Source organism: Cebus imitator, unplaced genomic scaffold, assembly GCF_001604975.1.
Source record: "Cebus imitator isolate Cc_AM_T3 unplaced genomic scaffold, Cebus_imitator-1.0 Scaffold44, whole genome shotgun sequence".
Classification (NCBI taxonomy): Eukaryota; Metazoa; Chordata; class Mammalia; order Primates; family Cebidae; genus Cebus; species Cebus imitator.
In genome coordinates, this window is record NW_016107359.1 from 3664788 (window position 1) to 3683537 (window position 18750).

The 18750-nt window shown below is 40.5% G+C and overlaps 1 protein-coding gene across 1 annotated transcript in view; it reads left to right on the forward strand.

Moving 5' to 3' along the window:
• Nucleotides 1-18750, forward strand: part of LOC108303007 (A disintegrin and metalloproteinase with thrombospondin motifs 12-like) — a 237788-nt gene that overhangs the window by 145229 nt on the left and 73809 nt on the right. Inside the window, exons 15-17 of the mRNA XM_037737886.1 lie at nucleotides 3485-3605; nucleotides 11126-11370; nucleotides 13115-13253. Of these exons, the coding sequence (XP_037593814.1) occupies nucleotides 3485-3605; nucleotides 11126-11370; nucleotides 13115-13253 (505 nt within the window). The remainder of the gene's footprint in view (nucleotides 1-3484; nucleotides 3606-11125; nucleotides 11371-13114; nucleotides 13254-18750) is intronic.

Below are 18750 nucleotides of genomic sequence, written 5' to 3' on the forward strand. Positions count from 1 at the left end.
CCACTTCATCACTAACACCTTTACCACATGACCACCACCACCACCATTAATGACCACCACCACCACCATCAAATCACCACATCACCACCACCACCACCATCAAATCACCATATCACCACCACCACCACTAACTACCACCACCACCACCAACATAAAATCACCATATCACCACCATCACCACTAACTACCACCACCACCACCACCATCAAATCACCACATTACCACCACCACCACCACCACCATCATCAAATTACCACCACCACTACCACATCACCACCACCACCATCATCAAATCACTACCACCATCAAATCAACACCACTGCCACATCACCACCATCAACCATCACCCAACCATCACCACCACATCATCACCACCACCACCACTACCACTACCATCAAATTACCACCACCACTACCATATCATCACCACTAACTCTACCTCCACCACTCCACCATCACCACCACTACCACCACCAGCACCCCACCATAACCACCACCACGTCATCACTACCACCATTACCACATCACCATCACCACCATCGTCAAATCACCATCACCACTACTACCATCACCACCATCAAATCACCAACATCATCAAATCACCACTATCATATTACCACCACCACCATTACCATTAAATCACCACCAATATTACCACATTACCACCACCACCATCAAATCATCACTACCACTACCACACCACCTCCACCACCATCATCAAATCATCATTACCACTACCACATAGCCACCACTACCACTACCACCATCACATCACCACCCCTACCACATCACCACTACCACTCAAATGGGCAAAATGATACTGTGTTAGTTCCCTACAGCTACTCTAATAAATTATCACAAACTGGATGAGTTGAAACAAAATAAATGCATTGTTACATGGTTCTGGAAGCTAGAAGTCTGCAATTAAGTTGTCAGCAGGACCATGCTCCCCCTGAAGGTTCTAGGGCGGAACACTTCCTTGTCTCTTCCCAGCTTGCCGTGGTTGTGGCAAATCATTGACATTCCTGGAGCTACGTCACTCCAATTTCTGCTTCCATCTTCACCTGTTCATCTTCCCTCTGTGTGTCTCTGTCTCCAAACCTCTATCTCCTTATCAGGATACCAGTCATTGGATTTAGGGCCAACCTAATTCAGTATGACCTCGTCTTCATTTGATTATATCTGCAAAGATTCTATCTCCAAATAAGGTCACATTCACAGGTACCAGGTGTTAAGACTTCAACATATTTTTTAGGGGACCCAGTTTAATCCATAAGCACCTACCTTGAAAAGCTATGGTGGGGAAACCCTTCTGCTACTGCCCTATCTGTTACATGGCAACATCATTTACCTGTTCTTTTTGGCTAAGTACAGCTCTGCCCTGAGTATCTTGACACTTTAAGTTTCATTGGCTGGAAATGAACCAGACATTCTCCCAGTCTCTACCTTCGCCAAGAACTTTAGAAAGCAATGAACATATTCAGGTAGATTTGATCAGTTAATATTTTAGTTCTTAGTAACTTAAAAATCCACAAAGTAAAATCATATTAATGTCTTATTGAAAAAAAATGAGAACTGACAAGGATATCTCTTACTTATTCACTCAGGGAGTGCTAAGTGCCTAGAGAAAGGCAAGGACCTGATTTCCCTAAGTCATTCTCCAGGTAGCATGCTCATCAGTGCAATTGTCTCAGGGTCAAGAATTGATGATAAGATGGGAAATGACAGTGATTTTTTTTTCACAAACACACTACATGTTGGGGTGATTGCCTGGCCTCTTCAAAGTCACATCAGAGAAGGGTCATGCTGAAGTCATTTTCCACGTTGGGTAGCAGCAATGGAGTCACCTCTGATTCTGCTGAAGGCAGAAAAGCGTGCTGTCGTGGGCTTTCCATGTTGCCAGAGCACGTGTGATGAAGGAGGGGAGTAAAGTTTGTTTCCTTTCCCCTCAGAGCCCCTTATGTTTTATATGCAACAAGAAGGACTGGTTTATGTCTTCACAGACCTTCTGTTGTATACTTAATTCAGTTTTTATGGTACTGCATGCAGCTCACAGGAAAACTAAATTGTGTGAGTCTCTGAAAGAACCCATTTAATATGCTGTGGGACAGAATGCTGGGGACATGGGTGTGTCTCCTTCCCCCAACCCTTGTCTTTCTGTTGTGCAGGCAAATATTACATTAGAAATATTACCACCCATTCAAGAAGAAAGACTTGGGCTTCAGATATTTGCTTTTCTGACTTTCTTTCCTTTATTCTTCATATTTTTAATATCTGTTTCCCTGCTGGTAGAGATTAAAGAAAATACTTTAAAATTAATATACCTCGGAGTCAATTTTCCTAGCTCATTCCAAATCAGTGAAGGAATGAAGGCCACTGGAAATATGGTTGTGAAGGTCAGATTATTAGAGGGTGCTCAAGCTGGATGCAAACGTATTGTTTGTGAAGGGTTGGCAGTCGTAATCACTGAAGGCACCTGTTTTGCACATTTTTTCCCATTGTTATTAGCATAATTAAGTTTTGTTTCTTTAAAAAAAAAATCTCATAGTACTTTTTTTGTTTCCCCAACTGGGTCAAGCAGCACAGTCTTTGGACCTAAAGGAAATTAGAGACACTTTAACCTAAATAAGGAAGCTATTTTCAATTAGTGGGCATTCATTCTCTGCTTAGCTGGTATAGGGTGTATTTAAAGACTCAAAATAAGCCTGGTGTGGTAACTGCAGTCCCAGCAACTCAGAAGGCTGAGGTAGGAGGCCAGGAGTTCAAGGCTGTTGACTGTGAATAGCTACTGCACTCCAGCCTGGGCAAAATAGCAAGATCCCATCTCTCTCTAAAAACAGATTCAAACCATTCTTCCTTTAAGTAGATTTGAGGTGGCTTTCCAGTTAGAATGAAAATTATCTTTAAAGATAAAAAAGGAAATAAAACTATCTGGGCACAATTCTTCCCAAACAAGAAAGAAAATCACAAAAGGAATATGGTATAGTTTTCCCTGTGGTCATGGAAGAAAGCAAGCAATAGAAAAGTCCAGGTGAAGGTCAGATACAGTTCGTGACTTTCAATCTAAGTGTCATGATTCTTTGGTATCCACTCCTACAGAGTACCCCACGCTTCATGGCTCTCCTTTTCCAGGATGAGAACACATCTGAAAGAGACTTGCTGCTCTATCAACTTCAATTCAACAATGTTTTCATAATTCGATTTTTGGAACATTTTCTTAGATTTTGCTCAGTTCTGCCTCTGACTCAGGAAATTAGAACTCACTCAATGTGTGCCTCCCTCCCCTCTGAGCAAGTAGTCCCTCTACCATTGGTGGATGCTTGAATATTCCTCTTGCTGCCACTAGGAACAAACATTTGTCCTTGTGCCCTGGTACCTCCTGCCCAGTCTTATAAAGCATCAAGGGGGAAAGGAGAAGTCACAGATCCAGGCAAGAGTGGCCTCTCCTGCCTCAGCATTTATCCCCCACCTCTCTTCCCCACAGATTGTTGGCTGTGACTATGAGATCGATTCCAATGCCACAGAGGATCGCTGTGGCGTGTGCCTGGGAGATGGCTCTTCCTGCCAAACTGTTAGAAAGATGTTTAAGCAGAAGGAAGGATCAGGTAATAAATAAATTATTGAAACGATGGGACCAAAAGTGGGGGGGCAAGATAAATGTTTAATTGATTCCTAGTTTTTGTTTTTATTTGTTTTAAAACAGCCTGTGACTTACAAGGTATTCAAAATGGAATGTAACCTTTATCACAAAGGAGTAAGTGCTCCTTGGCCGTTTTAGGGAAGGAGTTGATTGCTGAGAAAATACAGGCTGCATGACAGTGAGATAGAGAACTGAAATGGCCTATGGCTGTGAACAGGAAGAGGTGTAGAGCGTGATCCCGGGGAGAGGATCCCCTCTGGGAACAGGCATCACAAGAGGACCCAGCACTAAAGCCAATAGTGTTAAAGCCAATGGCATTGGAACAGACCAAGAACTAGGGGAGAGAAAAGATCAGAAGCTAGCTGAGAAGGCTGCAGACACAAAGACAGATTCTGTAGTGAGGACACAGAAGCCAGCAATGGGTTTACAAGGAAAAGAATTGGGGTACACCTTCAATTCAAAGTCAAAAGAGGGGCAAGGGAGGGTTGCATCAGATCTCTTTCATTCACAATTGCTCCCAACTGGGAGGGTCAAAAGAGAAGCAAGACAGGGTTGCATCAAATCTCTTTTATTCCCAGTTGCTCCCAAGTGAGAGAGGGTCCCACCCACTGCTCCCTTATGACTTTCCAGGCACCTCCTCCACCTAGCATCCCCTTCATACCCACACTCTACCATTCTCCTCCCATAGTCACCTTTTGCAGAGTTTCTTCTCTGCGCAGCTTTGGGCTATGGATATTCCTCAGGGCAGGAAGAGTCCACCTTGAAGGGTGGATCCCAAGGAAGAGTCAGTTCCCAAGGAAGGCAGCTAAGAAAGGGTCAGCTGTATTATGGGGGCCATGGCACAGCTTGCACCTCTGAGTTTCCCCCACCTGAAGGGTGAAGACATTGAGATAATATACACCACTTTCCCCCAGTCTAGGGCGATCAGACTGTTAATTCTCTGGATTCCATAGAAATGCTGGGAGTAGGGAATCCATCATGCACTATTGCAGTTGTGCCTAAGGGGAGAGGGGCAGTGTGTGCTACATGGGGAGATGCCCAGGACAGGAAGTGATAACAACTTTCAGAGATGGTAAAGCCCTGTTTTCCTGGATCCTAGAAAAACAACATCTCTCTCCTAGACATGCTTCCTACCCAGGATGCAGTTACTAAGTAGGACCCTGAGAGTATCAGGTGTGTCCTTCAGTTAATTACGTGACCTGTTGTTCCCTAGTAATCATAATAGCAAACAATCTAAATTTAATTTCCATCCTTATTCTTTCATCTTTGACTACTGGATTACTAAGGTTAAATTGTGAAATGTAATGTTTGTCCTGCCCATTAGAATTATCATTGGAAGATTGTATTTCATGTCTTTGATTGATGGCTTTATGATGGATGAAAAATATTCTCTGGATTACTTATTAGAAATGTGAATAATAACCCAGTATGTCTTAAGCTTATGATTAAACACCCTGCGATAGCCAATGTTTTTATAACCTTTACAAAGGTGTTTTGTAAATACCCTTCATGATTTAGATGTGGCTTTATTTACTTAACTTGCAAAAAGTCACACTTAAAATTTCAACCTGCTTTATTTAATTTTCTTTATTTAATTTTATCTTGGCATCTGATGTGCTGTTCTTCTAATATTATGATAACTCGATTGAAAACCAGATTTGTGTCTCCAAGTCTCTTCCACTTAACCTTTTAATCCCTTAGGAAATCCAACTCTAATTCTGGGTCCTTTCCACTGCCCTGGTCTCTTAGGAATAAGAAAATGGCTTATAAATGTCTTCTTCTCCCCTCTCACCTTCACCCCTGCCTCCAATATCTCAGTAGCTCTGGCCACATGCCCACCACTGAGCATTGGACATCTCCCTGTGCCTTTGTGCTTTCAGTTCTCTTTCTCCCATGTCTCTCCCCTACAATTCCTCTCCACTGGCTTCTAACAAGAGGGTTATGATTGCTCACAGTGTGTTACAAGGTTCCAATTCCCTCACCACCCTCTTTTGAGATAACTGAGACTAAGAGTCTAAATCTAAGGCAAGGCAGTTCAGCCTCTCAAAACGTCTACCAGGTACTGTTATTTTTATATATTTCTTCCTCACTCTGTGGTTTGTGAGCCTGTCAAACACTGGTTTGCATCTGAACCAGACACCTATGTGTCACTGCTCTCAAGCCTGAGAACAGACATGGACCAACCTTTCCCAGGAGCCTCCACACATAAATCGTGAGATATTGGCCTGCAGTGAGCGTTGTCTCAAACAGACAGCATAAACTTTTAAAAAGACAAGCTGGTCATTGCAGATAAATCATGCAGGGTTAATGGCATAACCTCTTTATGAGCACATTTTTATTAGAAATGTCAAAGACTGGAGACCAAATATGCTAGTGAGTAAAGCCCGTTTTTGTAGACCACAAAGGACAGTTGGATAAGATGTGTGTTAGCACCAACAATGCATGATGTCTCTTATCACAATGTCTCAGAAACGGGAGCCCTTTTTTTGCCCCATCCTCAAATATCCTGAGTATTCTTTTTTGTTGTTGTCAAGACAGAGTCTTGCTCTGTCACCAGGCTGGAGTACAATGGCATAATCTCAGCTCACTACAACCTCTGCCTCCCGGGTTTAAGCAACTCTCCTGCCTCAGCCTCTCTAGTAGCTGGGATTACAGGTGCGTGCCACAATGCCTGGCTAATTTTGTATTTCTTTTAGTAGAGACAAGGCTTCACCATGTTGGCCAAGTTGGTCTCGAACTCCTGACCTCATGATCCACCCACCTCAGCCTCCCAAAGTGCTGGGATTACAGGCATCCTGAGTATTCTTTTAGTTCAAGGTGCTCAAGACTGAGATAGTGATGAGATAGTTTCTCCAGGTGGTCTCCTTGGACCCAGAGACTTCTTTCTTGAGGTCAGAATTATGTTTCTCCACTTCCCCTAATATTGGTGCAAGTGGCTAATGCTTACACTGGGGAAGATGCAAGGAAATGGATTTGCTGAACAAACGTGCTCATCATTCTTAATACAGTTAACCCTTGAACAACATGGGGTCAAACTGAATGAGTCCACTTAGTATGAAGATGTTTTTCAATAAATATATTGAAAAAACTTACGGAGATTTGTGACAATTTGAGAAAACTCACAGATGAACTGTGTAGCCTAGACATATCAGAAAAATTAAGAAAAAGGTATGTCATGAATGCATAAAATATATGTAGATACTAGTCTCTTTTATCATTTACTACCATAATATATCCACAAATGTATTATAAAATGTTAAAATGTATTAAAATTTATGCACACAAACACTTACAGACCATACATGGCACGATTTGAAATTTAGAGAAATGTAAACAAATCAAAGATGCAGTATTGAGTCAGAACTGCATAAAAGCGACTGTGTTAATACTGTACTACTGTAGTAATTTCAGAGCCATCTCCTATTGCTGTTGTGGTGAGCTCAAGTGTTGCAAATATATGCTTAAAACACCGCGTAATGCTAATCATCTCCATGTGAGTAGTTCATTTGTCCGGTAAATTGCATGTCACGGTAAAAAGTGATCTTGAATATTTGTCATTGTGTTTAGTGCAATACCATAAACCTTAAGTAACACCATGGGATTCACACAAAATACCACTAGCAATGCTGGAAATGCTCTAAGAAGCAGAGAAAAGTCATGACATTATAGGAAAAAGTTGAATTGCTTGATATGTACCACAGATTGTGGTCTGCAGCTATAGCTGTCTGCTATTTCAAGATAAATGAATCTAGTGTAAGTATCATTATAAAAGAAAGAAAAGGAAATTTGTAAAGTCATCCCTATAGCTATGCCAGCAGGTACAAAAGCCTTGCACTTTTTGTGAAACTTATCTTTCATACAGCTTTCACGTGGGTGCAGGACTGATATAGAAAGGCATAACATATCAATAGACTCTGATATGATTCAACATAAAGCAAAGTCATTATATGACAACTTAAAGCAAAAGGAAGGAGAGAGACCTAAAGCTGGAGAAGTTAATACCTGCAAAGTATGATTTGATAATTTTTGAAAGAGGTTTGCTTTTAAAAATGTCAAGATAACAGGAGAAGCAGTCTCTGCAAGAGGCAGCAGGTGAGTCTCCAGATGCCATTAAGAAAATCCATGAAGAGAAAGGATATCTGCCTAAACAGATTTTTAATGTGGATGAAAGTGTCCTATTGTGGGAAAAAATGGTAAAAAGAATGTTTATTAGTAAAGAAGATAAACAAATACCAGGATTTAAGGCAGGAAGGAATAGGCTACCTCTATGGTTTTGTGCAAATGCAGTCAGGTTCATGATCAGGCTACCCTTATCTATAAAGGAGCTAACCTAACAGCCTTGAAGGGAAAAGATAAACACAAGCTACCAGCCTTTTTGTTGTACAAGGAGAAGGCCCGGACTTCTTCCGAATTGGATGCTCTGATGCTTTGTCCGTGAAATCAGGAAGTACCTTGCCAGTAAGGGACTGCCTTTTGAAGTTCTTTTGATATTAAACAATGCCCGTGGCCACCAAGAACTCCATGAGTTCAACACCAAAGGCATCAAAGTGGTCTACTTGCCCCTAAACACAATGTCTCTAATTCAGCCTCTAGATCAGAGGGTCATAAGGATCTATTAGGCTCATTACACACAATACTCTATGGAAAGGAGTGTCAACATTGTGAAGGAGAACTCTGATAGAAAACATCATAAAAGTCTGGAAGGATTACAATGTTGAAGATGCTATTGTCATAGAAAACACCAAGAAAGCCTCAAGCCCAATTTCTGCTGGAGAAAACTGTGTCCCAACGTTGTGCACAGGACTTATGACAGAGACAGTCAAGGAAATCGTGAAAGAGGTTGTGAATATGTGAAAAATGTTGGGGTGAAGAGTTTCAAGATACAGGTTTTGGAGAAATTCGAGAGTTGTTAGACACCAGGGGAATTCACAGAAGACAAGTTGATGAAAGCGTTCTTCCGAACCAGGACCAGATGATGGTCCTGGAAAGAAGATGGAGAAGAAACAGTGCTGGAAAACAAACAGACATTGGACAGTCTAGCAGAAGGATTCTGATTACTGAAGACTGCTTTCAATTTATTTTATGACATAGACTCTTCTACAATACAGGCACTGAAACTAAAGCAAATGGTGGAAGAAGGATTGGTACCATATAGAATACTTTTAGAGAAATGAAAAAGCAAAATGTCAGACAAATTACAATGAATTTCTGCAAAGTTTCAGAGTGTGCCTTCCTCTCTTCCTCCATCTCCACCTTCTCCACCTCTGCTACCTGAGAGAAAAATCAACCCCTCCTCGTTTTCCTCCTCAGCCTACTCAACGTGAAGACAACAAGGATAAAGGTCTTTATGATCATCCACTTCCACTTAATGAATGCTAAATACATTTTCATTATGAATTCCTTAACATTTTATTTTCTCTAGCTTACTTTATCATAAGGATAAAATATATAATGCATGTAACACAAAAATTATGTATCAGTGGACTGTTTGCGTTATTGGTAGGGCTTCTGACCAACAGAAGGCTATTAGTAGATAAGTTTGGGTATAGTTAAAAATTGAACACAGGTTTGTTTTTTTTTTACTTGCATAGGGGCTTGGTGCCCTGACCCCTGTGTTGTTCAAGGATCACTTGTACTTTGCAACTATTCTTACGAATCCTTTTATCTACAAACTATTCAGAAGCAGTGCTTACATTCACTGAGAGCTTTTATTTTAAATTAAGTATGCCTCTTTCAATCTACCTATAATAAATATTTCTAATTTTGGATTTTCTCTCTTAAGTGGAAGAATAAAAAGTGAACTCTGTTGTTTATTGTTTTTCTCTGTTTAGGTTTTTAGTTTTTTAAAGAAAGGAACAAGGTGGTAGACGCAGTGTTTCATACCAGTTGATTTTCCTGCATGAGCTCTGCTATGAGAAGGCATGCAACATCCTAAGTAAGAAAATGTCTGCAGATAGCAATACTCGGAGGGCACTTACTTTAAAAAAAACATTAGTCTCAATTACATATGATCAATATCTTCCCTGAGGTGGTTTACATTCGTGGTTTTCATCAGCTGTTCTAGGCAAGTGTGTGAGAGCCAAATGGAACTTAATTAAATACCACGCAAACCACATTTTGATTCCTCTGGATGAGAGCTGCCAATTTGAAAACTGAGGCTGAGGTTGTGATCTGTATCCAGTTTCAGAGCAAATTATTCTTACTGGACAGGGCAGGATTTGACCTCCAAGACCCCATACTTCTTTAACGCCAGAGGAAGATGAAGCACCTTGGGTGTATCCAGTGAAAAAATGACCAATATCATCAGCATCTTGAAACTGTATTTTATATTTTAAAAAAAAGTTGAAGGAACAAAAAATGGTTAGCTTACAAAAGAGGAAAATCATTGACCATTAGAGCTGAGAGGGACCTCAGGCATCATCATTCAATCCCCTTCTGTGCAATGAGATTCAAAGAAGTTAGATGAATCAATGAAAGCACAGAGCTGATTTGTAGAAATGCAGAGACTAGAATGCAAGTCTTTCAACTTCCATTGCCCCAGAACTCCTTCCACAATGCCATCCTGCAAGTCCATGTTCTTTCCATTTTATGAGATAATGGTTCTCAAGAAGCATAAATGAGATGAATGCATTAAATGTTCAGCATAGAGCCTGGCAAACACTAGCAACCACTAAAGTGTTCATTCCTTTTTTCACCAGTATGCCTCTTACCATAACGACCATTAAACAAGAATAAGACTGTGGCTAGAGTTGATTGTTATCTTCAAATAAATGTCAACATATGCTTTTTGAGAAGGCTGAATTAGAACACATGAGAATAAATTATAAATTCCTATTTCAGCAATATATAAAAGACAAAATGAGAAAGAAAACTTTCTAATGAAGAGAATTGTCCAACAGTATAAGAGGCTGTGCTCAGAGTTGAGTTCCTCATCACAGGCTGTATTCAAGATAGCCAGGTGGCAAACAATCAGAGATTCTCTCCAGGATTTTCTTAATGAATGGAAGCAAGGATTACATTACTTTCTAGAGTCAGTCTTTAACCTGCTGGCAAGGTGGGGGGGGGAGAAAAGTATGTATTCAATGCAGTGTTTAGGAAGTCTAATTTAATAGAAGCAATAAATGGGGAGGCAGAAATACTAGCAGGAGGCCAGCTAGGAGCTTTAGGGTTTTGAACTATCAACATAAAATCACAGAAAAATAAATGCTAGATTAACCACAAAAGCTTCAGAGTCCAGTCTGCACTTATTTCACAATCCTTTCAAAACTGGGCACATATTGAGTCATAAAACTCCTGAGAATTCTGTCCCTGTCCAAGTTCTCTAAAATCCCCCATAATTAGTGCTTCTGCCAATCCCAGTGGCCACCCAACAAGGGCACCAAATGATGAGGAGGCTGGGAAGAGGATGAACAATGGGTCAGAAATAGTTTGCATTCAGCTGAGAAGCTGGCATGCCTCTTTAATGATTGTGTCTTCTCTCCTTAGGTTATGTTGACATTGGGCTCATTCCAAAAGGAGCAAGGGACATAAGAGTGGTGGAAATCGAGGGAGCTGGAAACTTCCTGGCCATCAGGAGTGAAGACCCTGAAAAATATTACCTCAATGGAGGGTTTGCTATCCAGTGGAACGGGAACTACAAACTGGCAGGGACCATCTTTCAATATGACAGGAAAGGAGACCTGGAAAAGCTGATGGCCACAGGTCCCACCAATGAGTCTGTGTGGATCCAGGTAATGCAGAAAGGAGGGAAACTGCTGACATGTGTGCTAGTTAGAATCTTTCTCATTTTTCCCCAAGGTATTTGCTAGGGGACATAAGGAAAGAATCTTTAAAAAACTTCTTTTAGCAAGGATCAGGGAGGGGAATGAGATATTATAAGTTTGTGCTGTTAATCCTTTATTGCCTAGATATTGCTGAAACCCTCATAACAAAATGCAAGGTGCTCTAAAACCACCCACTGGGAGGTTTGAGTTCCTTGAGTCTATTGTCATTGTGGCATGGGTTTCTAAGCAGCTTTCCAGCAGTGGGGATAAACTGACATGTCACTGTATGTTGTCCTCAGGCAAAGCATTTGGCTTTGTGAAATTCGTGCTTGAAGGAGGAGTTAGAATACAGTATGTGCTTTTCAAAGGTACAAGAAATTAGTCTTTCACATTGGGCACAGAACTGTCGGGAAAGAGAGGAATGATTATACCGATAGTGGCAAGGCAGGTTGAGGATGACAGATGGCCAAGGAGTGAGATCCAGCCACAGTCTAAAGTTAGTGAGACATCCTTTCTGAGCCGGATATCAGAGCACTCACAGAAGCCGAAGGTCAAGCATGGCAGCTGTGATCCATGAGTGTCAGGAGACTTTGCTTGTGACACAGGCAAGGATTTACACATGAGAATCCCCAGTCCCAGGGAGCAAGCAATCCAATGCCTCTATGTTTAAGGTGAGTTCAGTTTCAACATGTGATAAGTAGATTGCCTGCATGAGAGGGAAGTAAGGGGAAGATCCCAAGAGCAGCATACCTAAGCTAAAGCCCATGACCATTTTTATCTCAGAACTACTATTTGTTAAAGGTACTTGCCGAGACCAGCTCAGTCATGGAGACCCCAAACCAGTCGGTGCCAAAGGAATTAAGAAACAGAAACAAAGAGTGCAAAAGTGGGAATCAGAGTGGGACATCAGGGGACTCACAGCATTTCAGAGCTGAGAGCCCAGAGCAGACTCTGACCCACGAATTTATTCTTTGTGAGCAAGTTCTTATTTTTAATAAGCAGGTGTTCAGTGTTTCTTCACAGAATAAAGATAGACCAAACAGGCGGATGGTGCCTGTTCACTAGTAAAATAGAAATAAGCTCAAAAGCACTCTTTACGAGTCAGCAATGGGGAAAAGGTCATGTATCCTGTGTTTTGGGAACTGGTTTAACTAGTGTATGACTGGTACATATTGCTTACTATTTAACATTCGCTGAGTGCTAACTCCACATCAGACACTGTTCTAACCACTTTACATGTGTTTACTCATTTAACCTGACAATAATCCTACAAATAGGCACTATTTATTACCCTCACTTTGTATATGGGCAAACTATAGCAGTTACCTATATTCACAAAGCTGGGAAGTATATAAGGGCACAGAGTGACCTGTCAGCCTATTGTTGGAAAGGACACTTGTTGCCATTTCCACAGAGTACTTCCCATATGATTTCATCTCCCCATTTATGAGAACTGAAAATCCCATGGGAATCCAGCTAACAAATAATTGAATGGAGAATATATAGCTATAGAGGTAGAGGCAGGTATATAGATATGAACTTAGACACAGACACAGGTATAGACATAGGCAGAGATCTCTTTAATGGCATTTGTTCCAGTGGATGCTCCCATAACCAATTTTAGGTGACTGACATTGCATGGTCTTTTTACATGACTGGCTTATAGTATAAAGTCATGACAGTTTGACATGACCCCTCTCTTGCCTTTTAGCTCCTATTCCAGGTGACTAACCCTGGCATCAAGTATGAGTACACAATCCAGAAAGACGGCCTTGACAATGATGTTGAGCAGCAGATGTACTTCTGGCAGTACGGCCGCTGGACAGAATGCAGTGTGACCTGCGGGACGGGTGAGAAACAGCTGCTCTCATTATGAAGCCACGCCAGCCTCAGAGCCGGCTGCAGAGCGATTAACCCACTGATTTGCTTTCCACTCTGTGCTCGTGCAGATCCACCAAGATGGTCAGGGGCCTCTGTGGACAGTGAGTGTGCAGGGGCATGGTCTGAAGAGAGGCAGCTTTTCTTTTATCAGCTGTATATACTGGCCTTTTATAAAACGGATAAAAACTTTGATAAAAGTTTTCAGTAAAACTTTTTTTTGGTTTTACTGTAAACTTTTATCAAAGTTTTTATCCGCTCTATAAAAGGCCAGTAAAAGGTTTTGTTACTATCAAACAAAAAGCATTAACAACAACCATGTCTCTGGTTGAGGACTTCAGGACCACAAAAGCGGGACAACTGCTCAAACATGTACCATAAATCATGGCCAAATTCAAACCATAACTAGCTCTTCTGATTCCCGACCCAGTGTTCTTGCTCCATCTCCTATTTATCCATTTTTATACATATAGCCGGGGAGTAGCTTTCTCTCACAAAATCAAGCACTGGAGAAGTTCACTTGCTGCCAAGTATTAGTCAGGATGGGGTAAGCTCTGCCCAAGAACAAAAAAATTGAAATCTTAGTAATTCAACACAATGCAGGTTGAGTGTTAATTCATTGTATGTCTGAAGCAGATTGGAAGGCTCTGCTTCATTTCCTACGTAAGACATCCAAAACACGTGACTTCCAGCTTGCCCCATAAGGAAAGAAAGAGATGAAAGAGGCAGCCTGGCTCTGTTGATAGCCTTGGCCTGAAAATGCTGCTAGTCATTTCCACGCACATCTCACTGGTTGGTCTTAGTCACATGGGCACCATCTAACTGCAAAAGGAGGCTAACAATCATGGAGGGGCATGTGGACATTTGAGGAGCATGGAATCTCTGCAGTGCTGGATGAACTTTTCCAAAGCCTGTGAAGGCAGGGGTCAGGACCTGTTGAATATTTGGGGCTGTATCACTCACTTAGGGGTCCTCCACCTCTCTCTCTCCTTTGGGTCATGTCTAAGTCAGTTCTGAAACTTCTTGCCTCTAGCCTGTAACTGCAACCTGTAAAACTAGGGGAGCTACAGAGTGATGTGCCAGAATTGGTGACATAACAAAAGGGAAGAAAAAGGAAGCAGTGAATGGACCAGAAGACCATGGTCCACTCCACAACAGGCTTCCCTCTCACATACCTTGTCTCTACGTCACCTGCTCACTGGCTTTCCCACCCCTGAGAGTTGTGCGCCAACAACCTTAAGAACAATTTTTGTATTATTGACTTCTTTCTTTCCCCATTTCAGCATAGAAAACCAAGGTTAGCTTTTAGAATTCATAAGAATAAAATGTTCATTCTAAATTGTGTGATAATTTAATAATGCTAACTAACCCCCTGAAAATCTGTCAAGGTCAAAGGTGCAGTCTGTGGCAGCAGCCATGGGTGGTGCTGATAGGAGAGTCAGTCCTGCCATTCCTACCGCTGCCTCTGGTATTTCCAAGCATACTGCCCGCCACTGCCCAGGGTGCGGGGCTGGGCAAAGGCAATTTAAGCAGAAAATAACTGGATGAGAAAAACTTCCCCTGAAGAACAATGGGAGGAAAATGAAGTCATTATGACTAGAGTCATAGATACTTTGTTGATTTGTCATCCCCTGTGTTTTCATCTTTCTATGAAATACAAGTTTAACTAAGTCATTTGCCCCAAGACACCATAGAATGAAACAGCCAATGCTTATGACAGGGACTCCTGAAAGAAACAAGAGAACGTCCTCCACTCTCTTCTATTTCAATATAGAATGGACCCTTTGCATCACAGACACAATATTTCAGAGTATCAAGAGATAAGTGGATGACGTGTGCAGTAATCATAAAAAGACATCTGAAGTCAGCTAGGAAATTGGACATTCTTCCCAGATGTGAATGGGACATTTGGTTTTGTTACAGCCTAAGCCTTCAGCAGCACTTCCACCTACCTGGGTAAATGTCACTCTGATTACTAAGCCTTACTCTGGCAAAGGAGAAAGACAGCAAGACTCTTAAACATAAATGATGAAATGTTATTATTCACACAGGACACACCATTGCTAAATATAACATTGGAAGACTTCCTAAAACACTGAATAATTCAGTGATGGATTTTTATTTTATTCAAGCAAAACTTTCAACACTGCAAAAGAAAGTTAAACACGTTACTGAAACATGAAAAATTGTCACCCCCAACACATGTACTTTTGCTACTTTGCTTTCCTTTCAAAGCATTTTTTTCTAATCATAAATGTATATAGTTGTGTGCATATGGATGCATTTATGCACATTGTATATGTACACATATATTTTTGCTTATCACAGTAGGGTACTATTATGATTCCTTATTGCTGTTCTTCTGATGAGCATTTGAGGACCCGTGTAAAAAATGGTCTCCTTAGTTTTAATTTCTATGTGAAATTTCTAGATTCAAAGAAAATAAATATTATAATTCACTTACACCAAATTATCAGATAATATTAAGTTATTACCAAATTTATTTCCATAATACGTGGGTTACAAATAGGTAGTAGCAATCATTTTTTTAATTACTGTGTTATTTTAGTTTTACTGAGCAACATTTCAAACATACTAGCAAAATAGAGAATGTAGTAACAAATTCCTTTATATTAACCACTCAGCTTTATTGCTCTTACCGTTTTGTTGTTTGTTTCAGTCTTTACTTTTAAAGACAAAAAAAAAAAATCCCATCTCCACTTTCTTCACTTTTTTCCCAGAGTTAACTAGGGTCATGAAACTAGTGTTTATTATTCTCATGTATATGGTTTGGTTAAATACTTTTACCATGTATGTGGTTAAATATGTATAGCCATACACATTATATAGAATTGTTTCTCAGGCATTTAATCTTTCTACATATTGTATCATATGTATTATATCATTCTTTGTCTTTTTTTTCCTCAACATTATGCTTTTGAGATAAATCCACATTGATTAAAGTAGCTCTAGTACTTTTTTCTTCTGTCGCCCAGGCCAGAGTGCAATGGCGTGAGCTCAGCTTACTGAAACCTCTGCCTCCGGGTTCAAGTGATCCCTTGCCTCAGCCTCCAAAGTAGCTGAGATTGCAGGCGTGTACCCTCACACCCAGCTAATTTTTGTATTTTTAGTAGAGACGGAGTTTCACCGTGTTGGCCAGGCTGGTCTCAAACTCCTGACCTCAAGTCATCCGCCCACCTCAGCCTCCCAAAGTGCTGGAATTATGAGCATGAGCCACCATGCCCAGCCTCTCATACATTTATCTCAAGGGTTGTGTACTATTCTATTACATTAATATATCATGGTTTATTTATACATTCTACTATTTTACAACTATAAATCTTTCTGCAATTCTGTAATGAATATCTTATAATAATTCCCTTATTACTTCAGTATTTGGGCTTCTTTAATTTGTATACCTAAAAGTAAAATTCCTGGGTCATATAGTCTGTGCATATTGTGGGAATAAACCCGTGAACTTATAGGGTGACATTGAATATTTTATATTTTCCAGGGAAACAACAAAATGTTAAAGGGAAACACAGCAAGAGTTAACATTTCTTGGACCATGTGTCTACTGCTAGCTCGAGGTAGTTCAAGGTTAGGCCACACGACATTATTTCTAATGACATTCTATGTTTGTGAAACTGGTTTTTCAGTGGTTGCTGTGATTAAAAAATCAAATACAACCTGAAAATCAATGTGAAACTGGAAATGTGGTATCTAGTCTCATTCCAAGATTTGAAAAGTTGTACAGTATCCAATAGATACACACATCTCATGAGTGTAACTTAATTTAAAACGAAACAAAAGTACTACTTTGTTTTTCAATTTATGTGTATTATTTTTTTCAGATGGCTACTAAGTTGTTGGACCATAAATCCTTATTAAGTTGGTACCTAATTATTTAATGAATGGAACTGTTCAATATTTTATTTTGCCTAGAAGGCACCATGAAAAATTACTGAAACACAAAGGGCACTATGAACCAAAAATATTGCAAGTCCCTGTTCCAGTCTTTGGCTTGTCTTTCTCATATCTGTAATCCCAGCACTTTGGGAGGCTGAGGTGGCTGGATCACCTGAGGTTGGGAGTTCAAGACCAGCCTGACCAACATGGAGAAACCCTGTCTCTACTAAAAATACAAAAAAATTAACTGGGCATAGTGGTGCATATCTATAATCCCAGCTACTGAGGAGGATGAGGCAGAAGAATCACTTGAACCCAGGAGGCAGAAGTTGTAGTGAGCTGAGATTGCGCCATTACACTCCAGGCTGGGCAACAAGAGCAAAACTCTGTCTCAAAAAAAAAAAAAAAAATTATGTTAACAACTTATTTACATTAAGCGGAACTCATATTAAGTAGAAATATTACACTTTGGGAGGCAGGAAATCACTTGTGCCCAGGATTTTGAGACCAGCCTGGTCAACATGATGAAACTCTATCTCAACAAAAAATACAAAACTTAGCCAGGCATGGTGGTAGCGGTGGGTGCCTGTAGTCCCAGCTATTGTGGGGGCTATGGCAGGAGGATTACTTGCGCCCAGGAGGTTTAGGCTAGACCCTGCCACTGCACTCTGGCCCGGGCAATAGAGTGAGAACCTGTCTCAAAAAAGAAAAGTTAAATTTTTAATATAATGAATTTTGTCTGTTTTCCTTTTAAAGTTTGTGCTTTTGGTGTCTTAACTAAAATACTTTTCTATCCCATATATAGATATGATACCATATTTTCTTCTAAGGGTTTTAAAATTTCGAATTTCATATAGAGAGTTTAACCCACCTAAATTTATTTTTGTGTGAGGAATAAAGTAGGAATCCAGTTTCCTTAGGAATAATCAACTATTCCAATCACATTTATTAAATACGACACGCCCTCCTTGTTGGCACTTTTAAAGCTGTTACTATTTTAATATTTTAAAGAAATTGCTGAGAATTTGACGGAACTAATGTGGATGGCTATGACTGTACTTGACAATATCTATATGGAGAAAGAGGTGAAATCTGTAGACAGTACTTAGAAATGAATCCTCTCATCCACCCCAACTACAGGTAATTCAGGTTAAATATGTGCACATCTTAGTAGCTGGAACATCTGTATCTAGCTTGTTTCTCTTGGCTGCTTTTCAATTGAATTTCCTCCAGGAGATCCCAGGCTTGTCACCACAGCCAGAGTTTGTTAAACATCACCACTGTGCTGCATTAAATAGGAGGTCCAGGACTAAGCTAAGAACTCACCTGCCTTTCTGACAGAGGGATGCTCTCCATGGTCACTTATAATGCGGGCTCCTTGAGAGGGTGCTTTTCTTTTTTTTTCCCCCGTTTATTTATTTTATTGCATTTTAGGTTTTGGGGAACATGTGAAGAACATGCAAAATTGTTGCATAGGTACACACGTGGCAGTGTGATTTGCTGCCTTCCTCCCCATCACCTACATCTGGCATTTCTCCCCTTGCTATCTCTCCCCAGCTC